Consider the following 27017-nt stretch of genomic DNA (forward strand, 5'->3'; position numbering starts at 1 on the left):
ATATACACTGACACAACACAACACATTATTAGTGTGGTATTAGACCACATGCTTTGAACACTGAACCTCTATTTCATCTTACAAAATGTACCCATGTTTGCTGTTATTCAGCATCAACAGGAATTCTGTTCTGCAAACTGTAAAGCTGGAGAATTGTACAGAATCACAGGTGACGTTTTTGATCACTTAAATAAGAAATATTAATTTTGTTGTATTTTTACTGTGTTTCAAAACGCTACAGCATCCTAGTCCTCAAAGGATTTATAAAATATGAAGCGTGCTGCATGCTATTATATTTCAGGTTATCAGATATGATGATTGTGAGTGACTTTGCAAGAAATAGGCAATGCATTTTACTAGCAAAATGGAGAGCTTTTTGCTCCAGACATCATTACTAGCTTGCAGCTGAAGTCTGTTCCACATGAGGGCAGATGTGCTCCCATCAAGGAGTCAACACTGAAAAGGTTTTCTTACTGTAATGAACATCATATTGTGCGTTAATCACATTGTTACCTCTGCAGCTTCTATAAGGGTATTGCTGCCATGCTGAATTGCCTTCTGAGAGATTTCGCCATATTTATATACAGAGTAGTACAAAATGGCATCACAATTAAATCATAACAACCGGCACAAATTGATCTTTTAATTTCTCTTCCAACTTTCTCTCCTCATTTGAAGACATTGACTCATGCTGGAATACAGTTTCACTGGCACTAACTACCTGCCAGTACCTCACCCAAGTGGACATGCTTTATGTGTGAGTCCAGGTGCTGTTTGACTGTGGGAGGCATCAGAGCCAACTCTGATCCTGTCCCTAACCGAGTGCCCACACAACAACAACAACTTGCATTTATATAGCCCCTTTAACGTAGTAAAATGTCCCAAGGCGCTTCGCTGGTGCGATTATCAAACAAAATTTGACACCGAGCCGCATAACAAGATATTAGGACAGGTGGTCAAAGCTTGGTCAAAGAAGTAGACTTTAAGGAGCCTCTTAAAGGAGGAGAGAGAGATAGAGAGGTGGAGAGGTTTAGTGAGGGAATTCCGGAGCTTAGGGCCTAGGCAGCTGAAGGCACGGCCGCCAATGGTGAAGCGATTAAAATTGGGGATCTGCATGAGGCAAGAAATTGAGGAGCGCAGAGATCTCGGACGGTTGTAGGACTGGAGGAGGTTACAGAGATAGGGAGGGGTGAGGCCATGGAGGGATTTGAAAACAAGGATGAGAATTTTAAAATTGAGACATTCCCAGACTGGGAGTCAATGTAGGTCAATGAGCACAGGGGTGATGGGAGAACGGGCCTTGGTGCGAGTTAGGATACGGACAGAGTTTTGGATGAACTCAAGTTTATGGAGGGTGGAAGATGGGAGGCCAACCAGGAGAGCATTGGAATAGTCAAGTCTGAACGTAACAAAGGCATGGATAAGGGTTTCAGCAGCAGATGAGCTGAAGCAGGTGCGGAGATGGGCAATGTTACGGAGGTGGAAGTAGGCAGCCTTAGTAATGGAGCGGTTATATGGTCAAATAGGATGCCAAGATTGCGAACAGTCTTGTTCAGCCTCAGACAGTGGCCAGGGAGAAGGATGGAGTACACATGTATACTTTCCACAGAGGTCCTGAATAATAATCATGATTGGGAAGGCTGGCTGGTTTCTTTACCCTCTGTAGCCCACAGTGCATCGAGGCCAATTGTAGTACATAAGAACATAAGAAATAGGAGCAGGAGTAGGCCAATCAGCCCCTCGAGCCTGCTCCGCCATTCAATAAGATCATGGCTGATCTGATCCTAACCTCAAATCTAAATTCATGTCCAATTTCCTGCCCGCTCCCCGTAACCCCTAATTCCCTTTACTTCCAGGAAACTGTCTATTTCTGTTTTAAATTTATTTAATGATGTAGCTTCCACAGCTTCCTGGGGCAGCAAATTCCACAGACCTACTACCCTCTGAGTGAAGAAGTTTCTCCTCATCTCAGTTTTGAAAGAGCAGCCCCTTATTCTAAGATTATGCCCCCTAGTTCTAGTTTCACCCATCCTTGGGAACATCCTTACCGCATCCACCCGATCAAGCCCCTTCACAATCTTATATGTTTCAATAAGATCGCCTCTCATTCTTCTGAACTCCAATGAGTAGAGTCCCAATCTACTCAACCTCTCCTCATATGTCCGCCCCCTCATCCCCGGGATTAACCGAGTGAACCTTCTTTGTACTGCCTCGAGAGCAAGTATGTCTTTTCTTAAGTATGGACACCAAAACTGTATGCAGTATTCCAGGTGCGGTCTCACCAATACCTTATATAACTGCAGCAATACCTCCCTGTTTTTATATTCTATCCCCCTAGCAATAAAAGCCAACATTCCGTTGGCCTTCTTGATCACCTGCTGCACCTGCATACTAACCTTTTGATTTTCTTGCACTAGGACCCCCAGATCCCTTTGTACTGCAGTACTTTCCAGTTTCTCGCCATTAAGATAATAACTTGCTCTCTGATTTTTCCTGCCAAAGTGCATAACCTCACATTTTCCAATATTGTATTGCATCTGCCAAATCTCCGCCCACTCACCCAGCCTGTCTATATCCCCTTGTAGGTTTTTTATGTCCTCCTCACTCTCCACTTTCCCTCCCATCTTTGTATCATCTGCAAACTTTGATATGTTACACTCGGTCCCCTCCTCCAAATCATTAATATAGATTGTAAAGAGTTGGGGACCCAGCACCGACCCCTGCGGAACACCACTGGCTACTGGTTGCCAGTCCGAGAATGAACCATTTATCCCAACTCTCTGCTTCCTGTTAGATAACCAATCCTCCATCTATGCCAGAATATTACCCCCAATCCAGTGATTCTTTATCTTGAGCAATAATCTTTTATGTGGCACCTTGTCAAATGCCTCCTGGTATCATCCACCTGCCTGTGAAACAAGGTTTTGCTAACACAGTAACTCACAACTTCAAAATAATTTGCATCTGACCGCTGATATAACCATTCTTCATTCACCAGATTTAACCAGAGTCTGTAAGTGTCTTTCCAGTCATCAGACTCAGGATTTCTTTTGCAAATGAGCACACTTGAACCAGCTAAGTGTCCTGCTGTGCTTTTTTAAGTAGCAATACATATCTTGAATAAAGTAAAAAGCTCATCATTTAGTTTTCACCATCTTCTGGATTTCTTTTGAATACAATCTGAGGGAAGCCATCAGCATATCAAGCTTTGTGTCTCTAAACTTTCCACACAGAATACAACAACAACAACTTGCACTTATATAGCGCCTTTATCGTAGTTAAATGACCCATGGTGCAAATCGGGGATGCGCAAGAGGCCAGAATTGGAGAAGCGCATAAATCTTGGAGGGTTGTAGGGCTGGAGAGGTTACAGAGATAGGGAGGGACAAGGCCATGGAGGGATTTGAACACAGGGATGAGAGTTTTCGATTTAAGGCGTTGCTGGACCAGGAGCCAATGTAGGTCAGCAAGCACAGGGGTGATGGGCGAACGGGACTTGGTGCGAGTTAGGATACGGGCAATCCTTATGTGGGGCTTGAACCTATTATCTTCTAACTCAGAGTGCTACTACTGAGCCAAGGCTGACAATTGGAAATAATTACATCTTGTTGATTATTTCAATAATAAACTAATAGGGACATGCATTATTCAAATGCACAATCACAATTGATGCCCCTTTCAGAGGGATGGCACAAAATGAATTTCCTATTCTGGTATGGTAACTATGGAAATAAAACATTTGAATGTGCTTTTCATTTCTGCAAAGGTTTAGACTGTCGGCAGCAAAATGAGAAGCTGTAAAAATAATTCTATATTGTTGCCAGTACTCTCAGACTGTAAGCCAGAGGAAAAAAAAATTCTTGAGCATATAGTTTCAAAACTATTGCAAAATATTTGTTCTGCAAACAAAATGATGAAATATAGATACTCGTTTTACAGTTGGGAATTACTGTCTTGGAGCTTATTGTTCAAAGCTCCTATAAATTAAAAGTCTTTAGCTTGACATTTGCTCTGAATTGTAAAATTTCTTTGCACGTTTTTTCTTGATTCCTTAATTGCTGTATGTCATTTACAGAGTTCATTCGGATGCATTGCACCTCTAACCCAGATTGGTGGATGCCTTCAGAAGAACAAATTAACAAAGTGTTCAGTGATGCTGTTGGGCATGCTCGCCAAGGACGTGCTGTCGGAACTTTCCTTGGTAGCAGTGGTGGCTCCTATTATGAAGGCTTTGACCATCAGATGTCGCAAGATAATGTGTTTAACAAGGGTTGTCATGAGGGATCTGGAGACTAAGGGACAACAACGTCCATACACTATGACATAACTGCCACGTTGGTGTAAAAAATGAATGTATATTAATCTATGGTTGTATTGGTGTTGACACCAACTAGATATGATGCAAATCAATTTTAAATTAGAACATTTAATTAAATTAACATTTCCTACAGAAGATATACCAAAAGTGACCTCAGAGGTTAACCTGCTGTGACTGTGATTAATTTGGTTAATATCCATTTTCCTAAACACCTGAAGTGCTATCCCGGGCCTGGGACTGAGAAATTTTACTTAATCTGTCCAAATTAAAACAAGAAAGATTATAAATATATATATATTAAAAAAAACATTCACAATGCTCAGCCCAGGTAAGGCAAAAGCGGCCTTTGAACTAAAATTCTGAAACATTTTACTTCACATATTTGTCTATAAGGATTAGAAACAATATTGTAATAACATAAAATCTAAAATGACTATAGTGAAATTCATCAGAGCCTAACCCTAGGCATCTGTGCTTTAGTCAACTCATGGAATAATAGAAAAACATTGCCATTAAAATCTGGAGCTGTCCTTTTTCCTGTTCCAACTGGATTGTATTACTGACAATATCTAAGAGATACCAAAACAGGAATTAGGCCTGTAGTCACAAAGGCTCCTTAGATATGCGGCAATATAGTTTATTGAATATAGAACTTTACCCAATTTACCATTGTATAAATTCTATCCTCGCCACAGTTCGAGCTCTATTGTGTAGCGGTTAACTGGTAGCACTTCAGAAATGTAGCACTCTTGTCAAGGGAATCAAGAAGAAATGTGATTGTCTTCTGTCAATTGTATGGATTGCTGAAAAGAAACTGAGGGCAGGTAAGTAGCATTCCCTTCAAAAATGCTGATCTGCCAAGTATCTCAGACGCAGGCCATGGTTATATTGCACTTTGATTGAATACCTTCTGTCCACATATACAAGTGCATTAAAGATGAATGTTGTAGTATTTGTATTACTTGTATTAAAAGTAATTTTATCAAGGAAATGAATTTTAAAAGGTAGATAGTAATTATTTTATCCCATAGGAGGTGTTTCTTATCCACTTACAAATTGAGTGCTGTAGTGGCAAATGACCACATTTCGTGTTCATATAATGTCAGTTGCACTTGCTGATTAGTATGACTCAACCAATATCCTGTTCTTATCAATAAACTTTAATAAATTGCTAACTCACAAAATGTTGCATATATAAAAGCTTGAAGCAGTTGGTCAGGAACTGAGAGGGTGCATCATTCTGGCTAGAATAATTTATAGTTTAAAGGACAGGTTGTGAAGATCAGAAATGGAGCATGTTTTCACAGATGCTTTTCACAGAGACAAGCAACACAGAGTATACCACTTGCTTGACATTATGAACGTCCTTATATTTTTATACTTTAAAAGCTTTATGTGATTTTAATAAAAAATGTTATTTTCTAACATTGCTTCCCTGTAGAGAAGACACAATGAAAATCTTTTCTGATGGGTGGTAAATATATTAGTTTGGTTATGGCTTTGTGTTGATATTTATGACATCGTAAAGAGAAACGGAAAGACTGTGAATGCTGGAAATCTGTAATAAAAACAGAATACTGGAAAAGCATAACAGGTTCATCTGCACCTGGAGGTGAAAGGTAGGTCTATACTTTGGATGCAACCCTTTATCAGAACTGGCACCATAAAGTTGGAGAGGCCCCTTTATAGGACTGACCAAAACAAAGAGGGGAGAACAAGTAGAGGCTGAATTCAAGTACTTTCACAAAGAGGCAGGTAATTTATTTAATAATTTACTAACACATTGTAAAATGCTGGAAAGTGGTACAAAGTGCTGTACAGGATAAGAATATTTCAAATCCAAGATGTCAGCCTGGTTCAGTGGTAGCACTCGTGCCTCTGAGTTGGAAGGTTGTGGGCTCAAGTCCCATTCAATGCCACTAGGAGAGCCAGGCCCTGAGTGGCATCCCCTCGATCCAGTTGAAGTGGCCTGCCTCCTGTAACAAATTACAGTTATAGTGTACATGTGAAAACAAAGGTAGTACAATCAGTAGGTAAATTTAGGGGTCAGCCGTGGCTGGGTGTCAGAAGGTTGTGGGTTCAAATCCCACTCCAGAGACTTGAGCACAAAATCTAGGCTAACACTTCAATGCAATACTGAGGAAGTGCTGCATTGTCAGAGGTGCCGTTTTTCAGGTGAGACGTTAAACCGAGGCCCCGTCTGCTGTCTCAGGCGGACGTAGAGGATCCCATGGCACTATTTTGAAGACAAGCAGGGTAGTTCTCCCCAGTATCCATGCCAATATATAACCTTCGACCAACATCACTAAAACAGATTATTTGGTCATTATCTCATTGCACTTTGTGGGACCTTGCTTTGCGCAAATTGGCTGCCATGTTTCCTACATTACAACAGTGACTACACTTCAAAAGTATTTGGTCTAAAGCAGTTTGGGATGTCCCAAGGTTGTGAAAGGCGCTATATAAATCTAAGTTCTTTCTTTCTATCTGACCTCCATTGCAGATGATCTTTGTATGGGGAACAGCACTTTACACGACTGTAGCATTCTATTTTAACTTCATTCTCCATCTCTGAAAGTAGTTAACATACTCCTTTTTGTTCCCTCTGTGTTGTGGTCAATTCTACAGGGACTTCTTCAGTCTGACTGTGCCAGTTCTGTGGACTGAATTGTTGTGCATTTCCAGCATTGCCTGTTAAAGTGAGTAGAAATATTAACCAAGTACACAGGACGCTGATGCCAGAACACTATTATAATTTTACAAGGTGAAGATAGTGTCGTCATAAATAAAAACCTAACTGTACCACTAGAGTGTGAGTGACAATAACTCAAATTACTTACAGTATTCCTGCAATTAGCTCATTGAGAAAAAATATCTAGGAGCGCAGTTAAACTGTGGGCCAGATTTTCAGCCATTGATTATGAATGGTTTGAAAAATCTAACCCATTGAATGTAATTTTATTTCATTTTTTCTCCTGTAAAGACTTCATTGTTTGCCCTTCCTCTTCTCTCAATGCTAATGCCTATCAGGGTGCTGTTCCCTGGACACTGGCAGTGTGAACTTGGACAGTGAGTTTGGAAGGCTGTTTGGCTATAGTTTCACAATCAAGCCTGATCCTGTCTTCAGCTGACATTCACATAGTCCACTTTCAGCTGGGGTCACTGTATAATAATTATGAATGGGAAGCCTGGCCAATTTTGTCTTCACGCTATTCAAGGAGAGCCAAAGCAAGTTGTTGCACCTCCATTGGGATCCCAGCAGATTTCAACTAATGCAGCACAGACCAAGGATTGAACTCAGACTTCAGTAGAACATATAGTGTTTTTAAACATCAAAGTAAATTTACTGATAGTATGTTTTCAGTGGGGAGTCCCACTCAAAGGGAGCATGGGTCAGAGAATCGGGGCCAAGGTGTTGCAGCTAAAGGTCTCTGACTCACATTCTCTTCAAGTGGGGCTCCCTGTTGGGAACATGGGATCAGTGAATTTACTCTATGGAATGAAATCAGGAAGACAATGTTTAAATTCTTAATTTAAGAAAGCTACTTCAATTATAGTATCCATTAACTTTATTCTGCTCCCGATCTGTGAGTTTATTTAGTCTCAATTCTGATAGGAAATTAAGTTGGGTGTCAACCCATTATTGACACCTCCCCCCACCCCCCCCAACCATATCAGCAAAAAATGCTGCATAAATATCCATGAAATATTATCACTCTTCCTGCCTCAGACATATTCGCTCTTCAATCCCCAGTTGATGAGAAATATCATTCATGGGATAATTTCTAAGCATTGAGGTTGAGCACTTTTTCCCGTGTTTTTTGCGCCGTTAGAGTGACTGGTCAGTGCAGTGAAAAGTAAACCTATATACTAAAACTTGTTTTGTTAATTGTGAAGGATTAGTAACGTTAGCATTCTCACAAGTGTACTTCTCTCTGTCTTAATTAAAAGTGTGCACTGATTTGGAACAGAGACTTTTTGTTACATGTTGACTATCTTGTTTTTTATTTTGATAATGTGTGTAGGTCTCAATGTAGCTTCTACTTTGTCAAGTTGTTGGCTTTGACACCAGCAACACACAATAAATGGTGTACCTACAGGTACATTACTGTCTCAGATCTCTGCATTTCATTCGACGTTTTAGAATCTTCCAGTTTTGTGGTTATGACCCAAAATTTTTTTAAAGTGAACAGCAGGGGGAAGAAATTGTACACATTTGTGATTTTGTATGTAGTGATTTAATCAGTAGTGTGTGCTAGGGCAACATCTGCCTTAGTAACAACCGTGACATTTCAAAAGGAAGGCAATCGGAGTGACTTCATTATGAAGCTTTGTCTAATAAAGATATTGAAAACAGTAAGTTTTGTTTTCTCTTGTTTGTTGTTGCCATGCTCATTGCTTTTACTTTCTCTACGTCCATATATTTTCTGCCTCAATAAATTTAATAATTCAGGTGGCCGGGTACAGGTGGCTCAGGGAAGTGGTAGCACAGATTGGGTCATCAGCACCACCCAGTACCTCTGCTTACACAAAAAAAAATTCAAAGTCAATTAGAAACTCATTGCATTATTTTGTCATGTAATTAGACATTTTAAAGTCAATTAGAAACTCATTGCATTATTTTGTCATGTAATTAGACATTTTAAACCTGGCTTCTGTATTTCTGTTGCTCAATGTTATAATACAGGATTAGACCAATTTACTGAACTATAGAACTTTTTAAAATTATTCTTGGGATGCAGGTAACACTGGAAAAGCAGTACTTATTAGCCATCCCTAGTTGTCCTGAAGGCATTAAGGGTCAACCACATAGTGTGGGATTGGAGTCATGTAAGCCAGACTGGACAGGAATGGCAGGTGCCTTCCCTGAAGGACATTAGTAAACCAGTTGGGTTTTTATGATATTCAGGCAGCTTTCATGGCCATCTTATCTGGTGCCATCCCAGTTTACCAGATTTATTGAACAAGGCAACTAATGACATTCTGCAGCCACTTCCTGAAATGTGCCCATTGGGTCTCCCACCGATGATGGAATTTTCGGCATATGCACAAACACATCAATCCTGATTACAACGACGTCATTTTTGGTACATGGGTGATCATGCCGGTGTTGTCACTACTTCCACAAGCAAAGTTCAAATCTCTAGGGGCTTAGGGCTTAGTGCACAATGAAAAGTGCGAGAAATGCATGGACCTCTTTGTCACTAAGATTACCATCCGTTCAGCTGCTTGTGACGCTTCCTACCCTTCCCCTAGCCCACCAAGCCAAACTTCCCCTACAGTTCCTCCCAGCCCTAGCCCTGGACTCGCATCTTTCTCTAGTTTCTCTCCTATCTCCCCTCATGCCCCTCTCCAAACTTATCTTGACCATGAGACCCACCTCCTGTTCCCTTGAGCCTATTCCCACTAAACTGCTGACCACCCAACTTCCCTTCCTGGTACCCATGTTAGCTCTTATTGTTAATGGTTCCCTTTCCTCAGGTACTGTCTCCCTCCCCTTCAAATCTGCCATTATCACCCCCTCCTCAAAAAACCCACACTTGACCTTGCAAACTACCGCCCCATCTCCAACCACCCTTTACTTTCCAAAGTCCTTGAATGTGTTGTTGCCTCCCAAATCCGTGCCCATCTTTCCCGCAACTCCATGTTTGAATTCCTCCAATTATGTTTCCACCCCTGCTACAGTACTGAAATGGTCCTGATCAAAGTCACAAATGGCATCCTATGTGACTGTGATCATGGTGAACTATCCCCCACATCTACGTTGACAATATCCAGATCCACCTCATAACCACCTCCCTCGACCCCTCCACTGTCTCTCATTTGTCACTCTGCTTGTCCGACATCCAGTACTGGATGAGCAAAAAATTTCTCCAACTAAATATTGGGAAGACCGAAGCCACTGTCTTTAGTCCCCGCCGCAAACTCCGTTCCCTAGCCATCGACTTCATCCCTCTCCCTGACCTGAGGCTAAACCAGACCATTTGCAAATCTTGGCTTCCTACCTGACCGAGATAAGCTTCCGACCACATATCTGCTCCATCACCAAGACCGCCTACTTCCACCTCCATAACACCACCCGTCTCCACTCCTGCCTCAGCTCACCTGCTGCTGAAACCCTCATCCGTGCCTTTGTTACCTTTAGACTCGACTATTCCAATGGTCTCCTGGTCAGCCTCCCATCTTCCACCCTCCATAAACTTGAGCTCATCCAAAACTCTGCTGTCTGTATCTTAACTTGCACCAAGTCCCGTTCTCCCATCACCCCTGTGTTCACTGACCTACATTGGCTTCTGGTTCGGGAATGCCTCGATTTTAAAATTCTCATCCTTGTTTTTAAATCCCTCCATGGCCTCACCACCACCAACCCCCCCCCACCCCATCTCTGTAACCTCCACCAGTCCTACAGCCCGCTGAGATCTCTGTGCTCCTCCGATTCTTGCTCCTTACACATCCCTGATTTTAATCACTCCACCATTGGCGGACGTGCCTTCAGCTGCCTAGGCCCTAAGCTCTGGAATTCCCTGCCTAAACCTCTCTCTCCTTTAAGATGCTCCTTAAAACCTACCTCTTTGACCAAGCTTTGGTCACCTGTCCTAATATCTCCTTATGTGGCTCGGTGTCAAATTTTGTTTGATAAAGCTCCTGCGAAGGGCCTTGGGACATTTAACTACGTTAAAGGCTCTACATAAATGCAAGTTGTTGTTATGTTTCTGCTGCCTGTGAGTGATGAATGTCATATTCTGTGCCAGCTTTCTCTACATTGTTGCTTGATCTGTACACTACAGGCACAGTGTCTCTATAGTCAACCTTGTGCTCTGCAAGAGGTTAATTTTAAACTAAACTCCATTGTGAATTATTGCAGCCCACATGTTGCACGGTTGCAATAAATAAGCATCTGGGGGCTTCCTGGGACAGATGAGGAAAATAGCATTTCTAATAGTGAATGAGTTGCACAGTTTGAATTATTATATAATTTTTAATATAGCTTTTTACACTTTTTGATGGGAGTTTGTACATAAAAGTAGAATTAAGCACAAACCAAAAGTAGATTTTACCTATTAAATAACATATTTGATTACACACTTCCAAAATTCACAACCGTGGTTTAACATTCAAGAATCTTTCTCCCCCTTAATTATAAGCATATTACCATTGCCTCCCATTTTTGCAGCTAGCTACAGGAATTAGTGATGGAGTGAAGATGAATACAAAGGCCCTGGAGTTTGTATTATAGAACGTAGTAGAATAAGGGCTTATATAAAAAGAACCGGAGATTTGTTTGCCGCAAGCTTTATAGGTGCAGCCTTTCATAAAACATGTATTCCCCCAACCAGTCTTCAGGATTGTTTATAACTTATTCACAAGACGAAAAGTTTGTAAGGTTTCACAACCTAATGGAAATAGATGGGCCATACATTAACACCTTCAGCTCAACAATTGAGAAGGGAAAAGGCAGACTAATCCAACAGGAAATAAAGATACCTATTGCATTTAAAATGAATGACATAAGGACACAAGCCAGCAAAAGCTGGGATTAAGTGGGAGTTTATAGAGGTACCAAACTTACACAATTCACTCCTGGGTTAACATGTAATTTGCATCATGTTTCAGAAAATTTACAGGGAAGTTATGAAAATAACTACTTTGCATTATGTTTATTAAGCTGACATAACACTAAAGCAGAAACGTTCCATAGTGACACATACTGGATGAATTAATTGTGCCGTTGCCAATTAAGAGGCATTACAAGAGCAGCCCTACAAGCAGACTTTTAGGCAAGTAAGCAAAATTCATAGAAAGGGAGGAAGCTGGAGCAGAAATTCTAGCAGTAATTGCAGATTGTAAAGCAGGAGTGGGCTAGAGGTAATTTGAATGAAAATAACTATAATAGGCAATCTACTTCCATTTACTATTAGCTGCAAATCAAGACCACTGTGCTCCTTACAAATACAAAGAACTACATGGCATGCAACACATAGTTGGGTGTTGAGAACAACTGGTAATTAAGATGATAACACAAGAAAATCCAGTGAGAAAAGGCCATTCTTCCCATTAGCCTGCTCCATCTAGAGGCCACGTAGGATTATTCCACCACCCGTGGATTCCCTACTTTAGGGATCAGAGTTCTTTCTCCTAAGTCAAATAGCATTATTAATGCATTTATAACCCTCAATCTCAGGAAGCATCAATCCAAATCCCTTTTAATGGTGCTAATTGAATCAATTACCGTCTCTGGGAGCCTGTTCCACATACCCACTATCCGTGATGATTTTTTTTTCTACACTCTAACCATGCTTAAGGCTTATGAATTTAGTATGTCTCCTCTCATCGTAGGATCATTGTCCAACTTAAATGCTTATTTACTTCAACTGTATCTATGTAATTCATTATTTTGAAGACGTGCATCATGTTTCCCCTCAGTATCATCTCCAGCGAAAATAAGTTGTCGACTGAATGTGGAATCATCCTCGTCATTCTCCTCTGAATTTTTTCTAATGTATCTATATCCTTTTAAAGGTAGTGTGACTAAAACTGCAAACCATACTCTATAATTGGTCTCACCAGTTATTTATACAATGCCCTGGCTATGCAGCCCAATGCCCTCCAGATGTATCCTAGTACTAAATAACCATCTGAAACTGTTCAAACATCTCGAGTATGAATGTTCACTCCCAAATCCTTTTCGGCCTCTACCAATGAAGAACCTTTCTTGTTATACACATTTACTGCTACCAATTCAGATATGCCTCCCTCTATATTAATCCATATTAAAATACATCTGCCTATATCTCAATCCATCTACATGATTGGTCCAGGTCTCTATGAAGATAGCTCCTTTCTATTTGTTACCTGCCCACATAACTCTCATCAGCAAATATTCTACCACAGAAACCCTATTACAAATATTTAAAATAGCAGAGGTCCCAGAACAGATCATTGGGAAACACCTTTTCGCAGGCGGAGCATTTTTCCATTTATCATCTTCCTCTGTCTTCTGTTGCTAAGTTAATTCTCAATTTATCTCATGAATTTGTCAATTATTCTATAAGCCTCAAGTCTCCTTATGAGCTGGATATGAGGAACTGTGTCACTTTTTGAAAATTCAAGTAAACTACATCAACTGCATTGTCTTATCTATTAGTTTAGCTACTTCCTGATACAATTCCGGTGTATTTGTACGCCATGACATATTACTTCTAAAAAAAAAACACATGCTGACTGCTTTCTATGACACTGAGCTCTTCAAATGTTCATTTATGTCACCCTATAGAAAGCCCTCAAGCATTTTCCCCACTATGGATGTTAGGCTAATCACATGTAATTATCTTCTGATGTGTCTATTTTTCTCTTTTTCTAAGAATTTTCTTAATTATCCTGTTACTTTTTGCAAGAATTGCTATTTTTGATGCCTTTTATCGTTTAAAGAAGTTTTGCTTGTTTTAGGTTCCTTCTAATCTCTTGGTCTAGGTTTTTTAAAAAAAATCACTTTCTTTCCTCACCCTGTATAATAATCTTAGATGCACACTAGAATCCTTCTGTTCTATTTTCACATATGCTTTCCCAATTAATACTGCCCAAGACTCTTTATTCCTAAATTTCTTGGCTTTGACAATATCAAATCTAATACCACAATGATTGCTGGCTCACTAAAGTTAACGTAAACAAGTATTAGAAAAAATAATGGCACTATAAACTGACAAATCTCCAAGGCCTGATGATTTCCACCCCAGGGTTTTAAAGGAAGTAGGTGAGGAAATTGCAGATGCTTTAGCCATAATCTTCCAAAACTCTCGATTCAGGAATTGTCCCTTTAGATTGGAAAATTGCAAATGTAACTCCATTATTTAAGGTGAGAGAAACCAGGAAATTATAGACTGTTAGTCTAACATCTGTTATGGGGAAGTTATTGGAATCTATAATTAAGGACAGAGTGACTGAGCACTTAGAGAAATTTGGGTTGATTATCGAGAGCGAACATGGATTTGTGAAGGGCAGGTCATGTCTAACGAACCTAACTGAATTTTTTGAGGAAGTAACTAAAGTAGTAGACAGGGGACTGTCTATGGATGTAGTTTATATGGACTTCCAAAAGGCATTTGATAAGGCTCCATATATGAGACTGTTAGCTAAAATTAAAGCTCATGAAATTGAAGGCAAATTATTGACCTGGTTAGGCGATTGGTTAGGTGGTAGAAGAGAGTAGGGATAATGGGCACATACTTGAATTGGAAGGAAGTGACTAGCGGTGTCCCACAAGGGTCTGTACTGGGGCTGCAACTATTCACTATATTTATTAATGACTTAGATAACACAATAGTCATATATCCAAGTTTGCCGATGACACAAAGATTGGTGGCATAGTAAGTAGTGTAGACGGGAGCATAAAATTACAAAGATACATTGATAGATTAAGTGATTGGGCAAAACTGTGGCAGATGGATTTCAAAGACAGCAAGTGTGAGGTCATCCATTTTCGACCAAAAAAGAATAGTTCCGAGATTTTTTTAAATGGTGAAAAGTTAGGAACAGTGGAGGTCCAAAGAAATTTAGGGGTCTATGTACACAGATCACTAAAATGTAGTAGTCAGGTATATAAAAAAAATCAAAAAGACTAACAATGTTAGCCTTTATAACTAGAGAGCTAGACTATAAATGGAAGTTTGGCTACAGCTATACAAAGCCCTGTTTAGACCACATCTCGAGTACTGTGTACAGTTCTGGGCACTGCACCTTAGAAAAGATATATTGGCCTTGGAAGGAGTGCAGCGCAGATTCACCAGAATGTTACCAGGGCTCCAAGGGTTAGATGAGGAGGAGAGATTACATAAACTAGGCTTGTATTCCCCAGAATACAGAAGGTTAAGGGGTGATTTGATTAAGGTTTTTAGGATTTTGAAAGGAATTGATAGGGTAGATAGAAACTTTTTCCACTAGTGAAGGAGTCTAGGACAAGGAGAGATAACCTTAAAATCAGAGCCAGGCCATTCAGGAGAGAAGTTGGGAAACATTTCTTCACACAAAGGTGGTAGAAGTGTGGAACTCTCTCCCACCAAGAGTAGATTCTGTTCTAATAGCCTGCCTCCAATGTGAGGGGATCAAATCCTTGACTGCCTTAGTGAGTTGGTTTGTATTCTGAAACTTCTCCTTCAGTTCAATTCTGATCTGTTCATTCAACCTGTGCATTGCTGAAATTCCCTCATTATTAGTGCAGCACAATGCTACACAGTCCTCCTCATTTGTAAACAGCTGCCCTTCTACCCATTTGCCTTGGCTAGTTGTCTATAGCAGTTATTAATTAATAATTTACCACTTATTACTCAGTTCTATTTATATTTTTTAATCTTTATCCTTTCCTGCGGCTATATCCAACCCTTTCTGTAGCTGTTATCTCACTCCAGGTCAATAAAGCAACTCTGCCTCTCTCTGCCAACTCTGCCCTTGTAAAACTATACCCTCTTTGCTCCAGCTTTTCATGATTCTCAGCCATCAGCCACATTTGAGATGCCAATCATGTCAATAATCCTGTTAGTTGCATATAGGTTGAACTTCAGTACTTTATTCCCAACATTCCTTACATTTGTATAGACATTTAAACCTACCCCTCAAAGTACTCTTCTTTGATTTTCTGCTATTGTCATGATTCATTTCCTCTCTTTCTGGTATTTTTTGTTTACCCCTATCTCCACCATACTAGTTTAAATCTTCCCCCACTGTCCTATTTACCCTTTCTGCGAGGACACTGTTCCACTCTGCTTTAGGTGAAGTTTGTGTATTGGTACCAGTCCCGTTTAGGTGAAACTTTACCCCAATCCAGAACTTGTCCCAGTGTCCTAGAAATTTGAAACGCTCCCTTCCACACTGTCTCTATCCATGTGTTTACATATGTAATCTGTTGCATCCCAACTTGTCCACTTTATGCAGGATTAGAGAGAGATTCAGATGGAACACAATATTAAAATACAGATTACACAGGTGTTGGGGAAGCAGCAGGATGGAAGAGGTTAGACTTTGTAGAAAATATAAAACTCTGTGCTTGGTTGACCAATGCTTAATTTTAAAAAAAATGTAAAAGCCTTGAGAGTCATAATAAGTTCACAATATCTCAGGTTTTAATTACTTTTTTAGACTGCATATACAATATGTAGTTAAATACATAGCTATCCATTTTAACATAATTAAATCCACTCTTGGAGAACAGTTTTTTTTAAATAGTTGATTAGATCTTATTAGAGAGAGATTAGAAAATAAAACATTGCCCAAGAAATTCCTCGGAGCTGTTCTTGCTGTGCCAGGGTTACTTCGCCGGAAATGCAGGGTTTCTGCCACAAAGTAATGCCAGCAGAGCGGGAGCAGCTCCAGGTATTTCCCAGCCATTGACATTTCCAATAGCTATCTATCAAGTCAGAACATTTAGTTTTCAATCTGGTCTAAATATGAGTCTAAAAAAAAACCCAGATTATTTTGTTTCTGTTACATGGTGTGCAAAACATCCTGCCAAATCCAATAAAATCTCTGTCTTTGACAAAACTCTGCCATTAGAAACAAGTTGAAAATAAAACATAATATTGCAATGTCCATTACATCTGACAGTAGCTGGATGGAATGTTACCATTATGGGGAAATTGCTTTGCAGTTTGAATAGATGCAGAATTATGAACCCATTTCCTGACTGAAAATAACAACTTAATTTTTTAAGCCTTGATGTTGAAGTTGCTGGAGAATTTGCTGTCAAGAATTTATTCATTTTTCTGTGAATTGTGTGTTCAAATTGAGCAATAATTTCCAGGGAATACTCTCAGGTATCAAGCATTCCAAGTTAAATACAGTGTAACAATGCATTCACATGGCAGGTTTAATATCTGTGCAAAGTGGTTTCGGCTTTGCATCGATGGTAAACTTGTGGATTATAAATTGGATGTGTAGGCCTTTGAAGTGAAGTGGAGTAAGATTCCCTCATTCATGGAGTCCTGTGCCATTTTGTTCTGGTATCAGGGCGAGTTTAGGCTGCAGTTACACGATACCTATACTAGAGTTATAGTGTAAATGCACCCATAGTTACATATAGGATACAGCAGCCTATGAATTGCCTCAACAATGTGCCTTAACCTGAAACATAACCCCATTTGCACTTCCTACACCATCTACCCTAATGACCTGTGTAAGACTTTCAATTAGGTTGGATTATGTTAAAAGTAAACAAAACAGAAACTCAAGAAAAGCCAGCAGCAAATCTTTTCTTCTTAATAGAGGACCCTCCAATATTTTGAGTCAGTTTCTTCAAAAAAGGTTTTCAGACAAGGATCCTTTGGCTTAAATTATTTATTTATAACAATTAGCACCTTTGAATCCTAAACCAAAACCAAATTTGGTAATGCGTATTGAAAATACAATTTAATTAAAAAAAACAAAGGGAGTGGAGGAATAACTACATTTATCATTAAAAAAATCAAACTGTATGAAAAGGCAAAGGATTCACTATCAGTACCCTTAAATAAATTAATATTTTACAAACAGGTGTACTTTTATAATCTATCATTGAAAATTCCACATTAAACACGCTAAAGAGTACTGTAAGAGAGGAAAGATAAAAGATGCACCAGCCTAGATAGATAAATGTATTAATAAGACGTTTGCATTTTGTAGGTAGCTTCCTCCCCAAAAAACCTTCAGTCTGGACTTCATCTCTTGAGAGGATGAGATAAATTAGTAAATGATTAAACTAAGCAATCAGTTACATGCATGCAGTTTAAGTTGTAGGCATGATCCATTAGAAACTATCCAAATCTTTTTACGTAGGACTCTTTTACAACTAGCAGAGAGGGGAGACTTTTACTCCATCAGCCAGGTCTCAGAAGCAATAGGGTTTAGCAAATCACTGCACCAACTAGTTCCCTAGTATATTTTATTTCTTAACAATGGAGGTTAAGGAAACAGAAGAGGACACTATTTCAAGACATTCTCAGCAGCTTTAGTTCTAACAGCCCTACCTCACATGTTTTGCAAGGAAAACAAGGACAATTCTTGTGTAAGCTGCATTGTAATCCAGTTATTTTTCTATTTCATAAACTATTATATACATATATAATAATATCACTGAAGATTCAAATGACAAAGAATGTCTAACTTCATATAGATGAGTACACAAATTACATAATTTCAACTCTCATGTTTTCCATGTAAACAGTACACTTGTAATTTCTAATTTAAATACCTGGTCTTTTGCTTTCCATGTCCTGATAGCTGTCAATAAAAAATACACTTATTTTGGTGGGAGGATGAAAAAACACCAAATAAAAGTATATACGGACAAAGGGGCAAATTGCAGCTCCTCCTGTAAAGCATTGTGAAATTTCCCACATGAACTATTGCTATATAAAATACACTTTGGTTCGATCATTATTTCATAAAGTAACAGAAAGTCAACTTCTGTGGGTTTCTGATTTTACATTTAGTGAGTTCTCCAGGCAGGATCTTACCATTTGATAAATGAATAGTCAAAATCAGAAAAAATTATCCACTCCCATTTGGTAGGAATACTAACATTTTAAAGTTAAATAATAAAAAAATCCCTTTCCTCACTCTTTCTAAAATGTCCTTCCAGTCTTCAAAATAAAATCTTACATGTGCATCTATATTAAAATACTTGATTTTTTTTAAAATGATAGTCCCACACAATTTTGGTCTGAATACTTATTGTACCAGTAAATTCAATGGACCCATAAATAAAAAGGTTTTATTTGCAGTTAGCTTTTACCCTTTCAGCTAACATTATTTCAATGCTGAACATTATGAAACAGAATGGTGTACAGTTTGAATCTGAGCAATTTTAGATTACACAACTTGCATAAGCCAACAAAATCAACTAAATTGTTTCAATAGAAAGTCAGGCAATTACCCCAATTTACAAACAGGTGGCAAAGCTGCCTATTCTCCCATTACGACAGGCATTCTGATGAATAGCATTCTATGAATTCAAAATAGTTGTGCTACTAATGAGCAATATTAGAACCATTTCTTTAACCATGTTCTTTAACCATAACACAAGAGATCACTCCGTAGCACTGCAACTCTGTCAATTTTATATAACTGTACTGTGCATACCTTAAAATACAACATTTAGAGGAACATGTGATGCTAATAGCTTATAATGACCACGACAGGCATTGCAATAATGGCTACAAGTTCTATTTATCTCTGTATTTTGCAGTGTTCTTCAATAGATATTCCTGGCATCTTCATGGTCCATAGCAATTATAAGATTTCTAAGTCCACATGACGCACATCTGGATATTTTTGCTGGAAACAAAAATAGTATTTATTGATCAGCTACATTTTGTTTTTTCTTTAAAACAAAACACTTTCACAAAATAGTTACACAGAAACATAGAAAACAGGAGCAAGAGCAGGTCATTCGGCCCTTCGGGCCTGCTCCGCCATTCAAAATGATCATGGGCTGATCGTCTAACTCAGTACCCTGTTCCCGCTTTCTCCCCATATCCCTTGATCCCTTTAGCATTAAGAAATATATCTATCACCTTCTTGAATACATCTAGTGACTTGGCCTCCACTGCCTTCTGTGGTAGAGAATTCCACAGGTTCACCACCCTCTGAGTGAAGAAATTTCTCCTCATCTCAGTTCTAAATGGCATACCCTGTAGCCTGAGACCCCGGTTCTGGACTCCCAGCCATCGGGAACATCCTCCCTGCATCTAGTCTGTCTAGTCCTGTTAGAATTTTATATGTTTCGATAAGATCACCTCTCATTCTTCTAAACTCTAGTGAATATAGGCCTATTTGACCCAATCTCTCCTCATACGTCAGTCCTGCCACCCCAGGAATCAGTCTGGTAAACCTTTGTTGAATTCCCTCCATGGCAAGGACATTCTTCCTCAGATAAAGCTGCACACAATACTCCAGATGTGGTCTCACCAAGGCCCTGTATAACTGCAGTAAGACATCCCTGCTCCTATATTCAAATCCTCTTGCAATGAAGGCCAACATACCATTCGCCTTCCTAACTGCTTGCTGCACCTGAATGCTTGTTTTCAGCGAATGGTGTACAAGGACACCCAGGTCTCATTGCACCACCCCTTTTCCCAATCTATCACCATTCAAATAATAATCTGCCTTTCTGTCTTTACAACCAAAGTGGATAACCATTTATCCACGTTATACTGCATCTGCCATGTTCTTGTCCACTCACCCAACTTATCTAAATCACATTGGAGCCTCTTTGCAACCTCCTCACAGCTCACATTCCACCCCAGCTTTGTGTCGTCTGCAATCTTGGAAATATTACATTTAGTTCCCTCATCCAAATCATTGATATTGATATTAGTTGCCACAATGGCAGGAATTAAACCTAGTCACAAGCCTTCCAGCTTTAAAAGGATAGGAAACCTAAAATGTTAGCATATGCTGTTTCATATGTGCACAGACAACACTTTTTTTGGGGGGTGGGTGGGGGGGGGGGGGAGGGGTGCTAATACTGGCAAGTTACAGACTCTGCAACAGCTTGAAAAATTACTTCTATACTCTAGTCATGTTGCTTGGATCCCTTGTTCCAGATTTGCCCTAAAAACATAGAAATGCATTAATGTACAATGTTCACTTTTTTCATTAGTTCTTGCAGTGCCAAATATGGCTGGCAATGTTAGGAATAAAAATAAAGCAGATAAGCATTTACAAAAGACATATATATTTAGCTCAAATAGATAGTACAGCGGAAAACAGATATCTACCTTGAGTGCAACCTCTAGCCGGTCAACCTCAGCTCCTAGTGTGTCAATGATATTCTCTCCATGTTTCAGCATAAATGCTTCTAAGTCCTCAGGAGTCTTTACCTGCTGAATTTCCTGCAGAACAAAGGGGAGAAAAGTTTAAGGTTGTGGGGGTTCAAAACCCCTTTAACAAAAGACATTTGAAGGAAAGGGTTAATTATGTCCCTTTTAAACAAAGGGATTTGAAAACCTGTAAACACAGTAATATAGTAAACTGTGTTCTTGCAAATCCTGTTGCTGCCTCAGTGACGCTGATGGCATTGCAGAAGTATGAGTTTCGGGATCGAAGACATTGTACTGCGGATAGATATCTAGATTATGAAATAAATAAGTTAGATGGATAATATTGAGCTTACAGGGTTGTCAGGTTTTTAAAACACACAGGCTTTTGGAAACACAAACTGTTTAACACAGCAGGGGTTAATGTAAGAAAAGGCAACAAGGACATACATCAAAGGCTTCGGATCAGGAAAGCAATGATAGGTGTGAAAAAAGCATGGGCCTCTCACTCCTATCTGGTAATCTATTCAAAGAACTGGGATTTGTAAAACATCAAATAGTATTGCATCCAGCATATGGTCAAATGGTATAAGGAAGGGATTTGAAGCCATTGAAGCAATCAAAATTGGAGACATCAGGACCATTAAGAATGTCTGTGCACAGAAACGAAAGGGACTATCTCTACATGAAAGGCCATAAACAGAGACAGTAAAGGGGCCTTTTATGTTCCATGATTCGAGCACATGGTCTTTTCTACATCAAAGGGTCTCCTGTCACATGATCAAAGCCTAAACTGTCAATCATTAAGGTATGTTAACGATTGAGGCATAGCAACAGGGAGCGATTGGACAAAAAGAATGACCCTCCCCAATCCTACGTCCTACTGGTAAAAACAATATAAAAAGACGACTTTGAGAAAGAACAACCTCTTCACGGCAGTCACAAGGAACGCACACTGCAGTCGAACATCACGGAAGAAGAGGAGGACCTCGTGGACTGAAGAGCTGACATACACTCAGGCCTCGATGAGCAAAATCCTTGGTTTAAGGTTGTATATGTATTAATGATTTGTTTGATGTGTGTATGAATTGTTAAATCATTATATAATTATGTTGCAAATTATTAAGTATATTGGGATTTTATAGAGGAAAGTCATATGTATGGTTTGATTTTGTTTCACGAATGCTTGTAGAAATTACATTATTGAATAATTATTTTTGATTAACAAAACTACCGTGAGTGAGGGTGACCTTCTTTGCTTGACTATTCGTCCAGTTCCAAGAATCACAGGAAATAAGGAACACCCCACATAATCCAGTTGGAACTATCAGATCAGTTCTAATGGATTATTCTGCCAAATGTCACTATATGCCAGCACTTTTAAAAAAAAATATTAAAAGTTAATTTCCAAAATGGGCAGATTCAACACAACGGGCAGCACATTGTATCTGCCATTAGTTACAACAGTGTAATATAGTACAAGTTTGCATTGACATTTTGCCAAATGCCAAGTTTTTGAAATTGTTGTCGTGCGAACAAAGACTTGCCTTTACATAGTGTCTTATTGTGTTTCTCAGTAACATTCTAAAGCTTTGAAGTGCAGTGACTTATGTAGTGGAAAGGTACTGAGGTGTTGCTAAGCATTGTGAAAAAAGAGCAACTTCAGATATTTCTTGTGTTCCAACTATAGAGTGAAATTGGCAGAGAGCTGGGAGCAGGTCTGCAGCCTGTGCCATTCAGCAGGAACGTGTCTGGTGTGGAGATACTTTGGCAGGGATGAGGACTTTCTTCACCTGATGTCAAATGTACATGCTAAGTCTTAGCTGAGGAAAGGATATGGAACTGTATTCACTAGTTTGGAAGCTTTTTAGGGCTGAGCCGAAGAGAAGTTCCAACAGATACGTACTAGAACAGATGACCTTTCAAGATAATAAATAAAAATGAAGTCAATGGAAATGTAACAAATTGAAATGCAAAATTAAGTGACGACTTCACAGGACCTCTGCCCAAACAGCAATAAAATAGATACACTAATTGCAATTTATAGCCCAGACTCTACAATACATCCAAACTACATTGAAAAGATTTTTGTTCTTAATCCAATATCAAATTTTAAAATTCAAACAAACAGTCACTTCAAATATATATGGCCCAAAAATAAATTAACAGTTGCAGCCTGTTATTTTCTGGATATTTTAACAGTTTGTGCCAGTAAATTAGAAAAACCTGGCCGAGATTCTGTTCTTACATTATGACAGTAACAATATTTAGCAGCATGGGAAATCATCAGATTTTGATCCACCCATTAGAAGTGACACAGAATCATGGAGAGGACATGAACTTCTTTATTGCGCTTCTTCATCTAACATCAGCTCAACACCACCTGCAAGTCACCCACAAAACATAGCACTATAATCCACAATTTTTTCTGCAAAACCTAGACCCCTGGTCTTGACTGGTCGGAAAAGAAAAAGCCCTTGGGATCCAAGGTTAAAATGGCAAGTTGGATCCAAAATTAGCTCAGTGGCAGGAAGCAAAGAGTAATGGTTGACTGGTGTTTTTGTGACTGGAAGGTTCTTTCCAGTGGGGTTCCACATGGATGATTTCAATGATTTAGACTTAAATGTAGGGGGCATGATTAAGAAATTTGCAGATGATACAAAAGTTGGTCATGTGATTGATAGTGAGGAAGAAAGCTGTAGACTGCAGTAAGATATCAATGGACTGGTCAGGTGGGCAGTAAAGTGGCAAATGGAGTTCAATCTGGAGAAGTGTGAGGTAATGCATTTGGAGAGGGCAAACAAGGCAAGGGAATACACAATAAATGGGAGGATACCGAGAAGTGTAGAGGAACAGAGGGACTTTGGAGTGCATGTCCACAGATCCCTGAAGGTAGCAGGGGAGGTAGATAAGATGGTTAAGAAGACATACAGGATACTTTCCTTCATTAGCCAAGGCATAGAATATAAGAGCAGGGAGATTATACTAGAACTGTACAAAACACTAGTTAGGCCACAGCTAGAAAACTGGGTACAGTTCTGGTCACCACATTACAGTAAAGATGTGATTGCACTAGAGAGGGTAAAGAGGAGATTTACGAGGATGTTGCCAGGACTGGAGGATTTTAGCTATGAGGAAAGATTGGATAGGCTGGGGTTGTTTTCTTTGGAATAGAGGAGACTGAAGGGAGCTGAAACTCACTGCCTGAAAGGGTGGTGGAGGCAGAAATTCTCATTGCATTTAAAAAGTACTTGGATATGCACTTGAAGTGCCGTAACCTACAAGGCTATGGACCAAGCATTGGAAAGTGGGATTAGGCTGGATAGCTCTTTTTCGACCAGCACAGACACGATGGGCCAAATGGCCTCCTTCTGTGCCATTAATTTGTAACATTCTATGATCCATTTTACATGCTTTCTGGAAGATGTGCAACCAGTGAAAAGAAGCGGCATTAACATTCAGCATTATGTGTGGCTGTTCTTCCCCAGTGCTCCAAAAACTAAAGGCGTCATGAATATGTGTCAGAAGTAAACTTAAATTCATTTTACCACTCTGGGATAAGTAATCATTTATATTCTTGCTTAAGGCAACGTTAATAGTGAGACTAAAACATCCTCCCCTTCTAATTTTTGAACTCTAGCAGATATTGCAATTTTATGCATGATAGCAGAATGGCAAAAATCCAGTCAGTGTTTTACTGACAGTGTTACATACATTTAAGATCACGTCAATGTCTTGCTTCTCCAGGTAAGATCTCGTCACTATCCTTCCATCAAAATCGACTTCTGCTTTAAATCGTACTGTACTCATACCCATGTCAGTGGCCTTTACATCATGCACAGCCCTGGTGAGATTAAATGTGTCATTAATATTTAAAATAAATATTTTACAGAATACAAAAATACTTTTTTTTAGTGGGAAAGTAAAAAAAAACAAATACGATAAACATAATTTAACACTGCAGTTGGTCATGCAAGGGAAACAATGCATTTGACCATAAAGTGTTGATGTGGATTTGCACTCAATCCTTCAGAGTTCCTGATGTTGGCTGGGTTGCATGGATGAGACGTTGAGCGGAGGCTAGGTACTTCCAGCATTAGATTGATTCCTGGGATGAGAGGTTCGTCCTATGAGGGGAGATTGAATAGAATAGGCCTATACTCTCTGGAGTTTAGAAGAATGAGAGGTGATCTCATTGAAACATATAAATTCTGAGGGGGCTTGACAGGGTAGATGCTGAGAGGTAGTTTCCCCTGACTGGAGAGCCTAGAACTAGGGGGCATAGTCGCAGGATAAGGGGTCGTCCATTAAAGACTGAGATGAGAAGGAATTTCTTTACTTAGAGGGTTGTGAATCTTTGGAATTCTCTACCCCAGAAGGCTGTGGATGCTCAGTCGTTGAGTATATTCAAGGCTGAGATAGATAGATTTTTGGACTCTACGGGAATCAAGGGATATGGGGATCAGGCAGTGGAGTTGAGATCGAAGATCAGCCATGATCTTACTGAATGGTGGAGCAGGCTCGAGGGGCTGTATGGCCTACTCCTATTCCTATTTCTTATGTTTCTTATATGGTGAAAGGCAACTCTGGGTTGTTCTCCATTGCCGAGAAGCCTGAATATCTAAAAGACGTTATGACTGACAAACTGGACTTAATAAAACAGAAAGAATTTGGACTAGCTCCATTTCATAGAGACCTAAGTCTGTGAGCCCTATTTAACACCTATTCTCAGCATCTTCCCCATTTCTTCTGAACTGTATATGCTTGCATTTACATTCACTACATTGTACATGCAACTTTAATCGCACCCACGCTGCCACTATCTTGTACACATAATCAGATCACCAAAGATATGAATGCATTGGAGACACTTTCTGGGTTCAGATCATTTGAATCTGGTGGAGAAGAGTCAAACTCAATAATTGCCTTGGATTTGGCGTTCATGTAAAATAGGGGGCTGAATTTGTGCACGGTAAGGGAAGACTGGAATTTCAGTGGAAGCTGCTGTTTCTGCCTCAAAATTGTTGCCATACCATGCCAAAAATTGCCCCACTATAAAAGTTGAAGTTGCCGGCTGCCCCTTTAAAACTGGCTCCATTGAACTCATCGTCATTGGAACGCTGCATTGATAATTGCTGAAGCTACCATACTTCTGCTTTATATGTAAAACAAATATTACACGTGGCTGTGAAGCACAAAGCACTTACCACTTGTTTTGTATTACCTAAATGAGGGTATGGTCCTAAACTAATTCTATATTCAAATCTTGGGCTATGAGCAGATCCCTGGAAATTCCAGTCATCCTGTATCAGCCCTGTTTATGCTCTATGATGCTGAAAAAAATCTTAATATAGCAATAATATAATTAAAGATTAAATGTGATAAGCTGACATTATGGAACAGTTTTAAAGAAAAAAAGTATGACACTTATAAAAAGTGTGCACTATACACAACGGTAGAGATTCTCTCTGTTCCTTAGTATTGAAGGGAATTTGGCATCTTTGGCTGGTACCAAGACAGCTACTTCAAAAAGCAAACGAGTCACCTCTGTCAAAGTGGACTGTTTAATGGGGTTAGTTGCCAAGTCTACACAGGGGACAATACTTAATATTGAATAACTAGTTGCGAGAAGGAGACAGAGCTAATTGTTTAGGATTGTTAGCCCATCGGGGGATTCTGCAAGAATGCTCTCATTGCCAAGCTTTGATCTGAAAGATGGTGTGTGGCTGGAGAGTTTTCTGGGAGACCAGTCTGATATCTTTGATCCCTTCTGTGATTAATATTTATACTTAATGATGAAAGATGCCTTTGTTTTGAATTCAGAACTGAGACAAAGAGTGGATGTAACAGTTGTCCTGTATCTAGCCTCTGGGGTGGATATCTGCTGTGCTAGGTAGTTAACAAACTTAAAACTT

General features: G+C 39.4%; 2 protein-coding genes across 5 annotated transcripts in view; one reads left to right on the forward strand and one right to left on the reverse strand.

Moving 5' to 3' along the window:
- The window catches only part of LOC137324197 (BEN domain-containing protein 4), a 32688-nt gene extending 24010 nt beyond the window's left edge, over positions 1-8678 (forward strand). The window contains exon 5 of the mRNA XM_067988336.1: positions 4076-8678. Within this exon, the coding sequence (XP_067844437.1) occupies positions 4076-4296 (221 nt within the window). The 3' untranslated portion in view covers positions 4297-8678. The remainder of the gene's footprint in view (positions 1-4075) is intronic.
- A 7730-nt stretch (positions 8679-16408) lies between these two features.
- Positions 16409-27017, reverse strand: part of slc30a9 (solute carrier family 30 member 9) — a 152149-nt gene continuing 141540 nt past the window's right edge. For 3 of the 4 annotated variants that reach the window (XM_067988368.1, XM_067988352.1, XM_067988360.1), the window contains 3 exons: positions 24817-24946; positions 21064-21177; positions 16409-19618 (listed from right to left, as the gene is read on the reverse strand). In XM_067988368.1, the coding sequence (XP_067844469.1) occupies positions 19574-19618; positions 21064-21177; positions 24817-24946 (289 nt within the window). In that variant the 3' untranslated portion in view covers positions 16409-19573. Of the gene's footprint in view, positions 19619-21063; positions 21178-24815; positions 24947-27017 lie in introns of those variants that run through there. The other variant, XR_010963560.1, reaches the window with a different exon arrangement.

The sequence above is a fragment of the Heptranchias perlo genome, chromosome 1, assembly GCF_035084215.1.
Source record: "Heptranchias perlo isolate sHepPer1 chromosome 1, sHepPer1.hap1, whole genome shotgun sequence".
Classification (NCBI taxonomy): Eukaryota; Metazoa; Chordata; class Chondrichthyes; order Hexanchiformes; family Hexanchidae; genus Heptranchias; species Heptranchias perlo.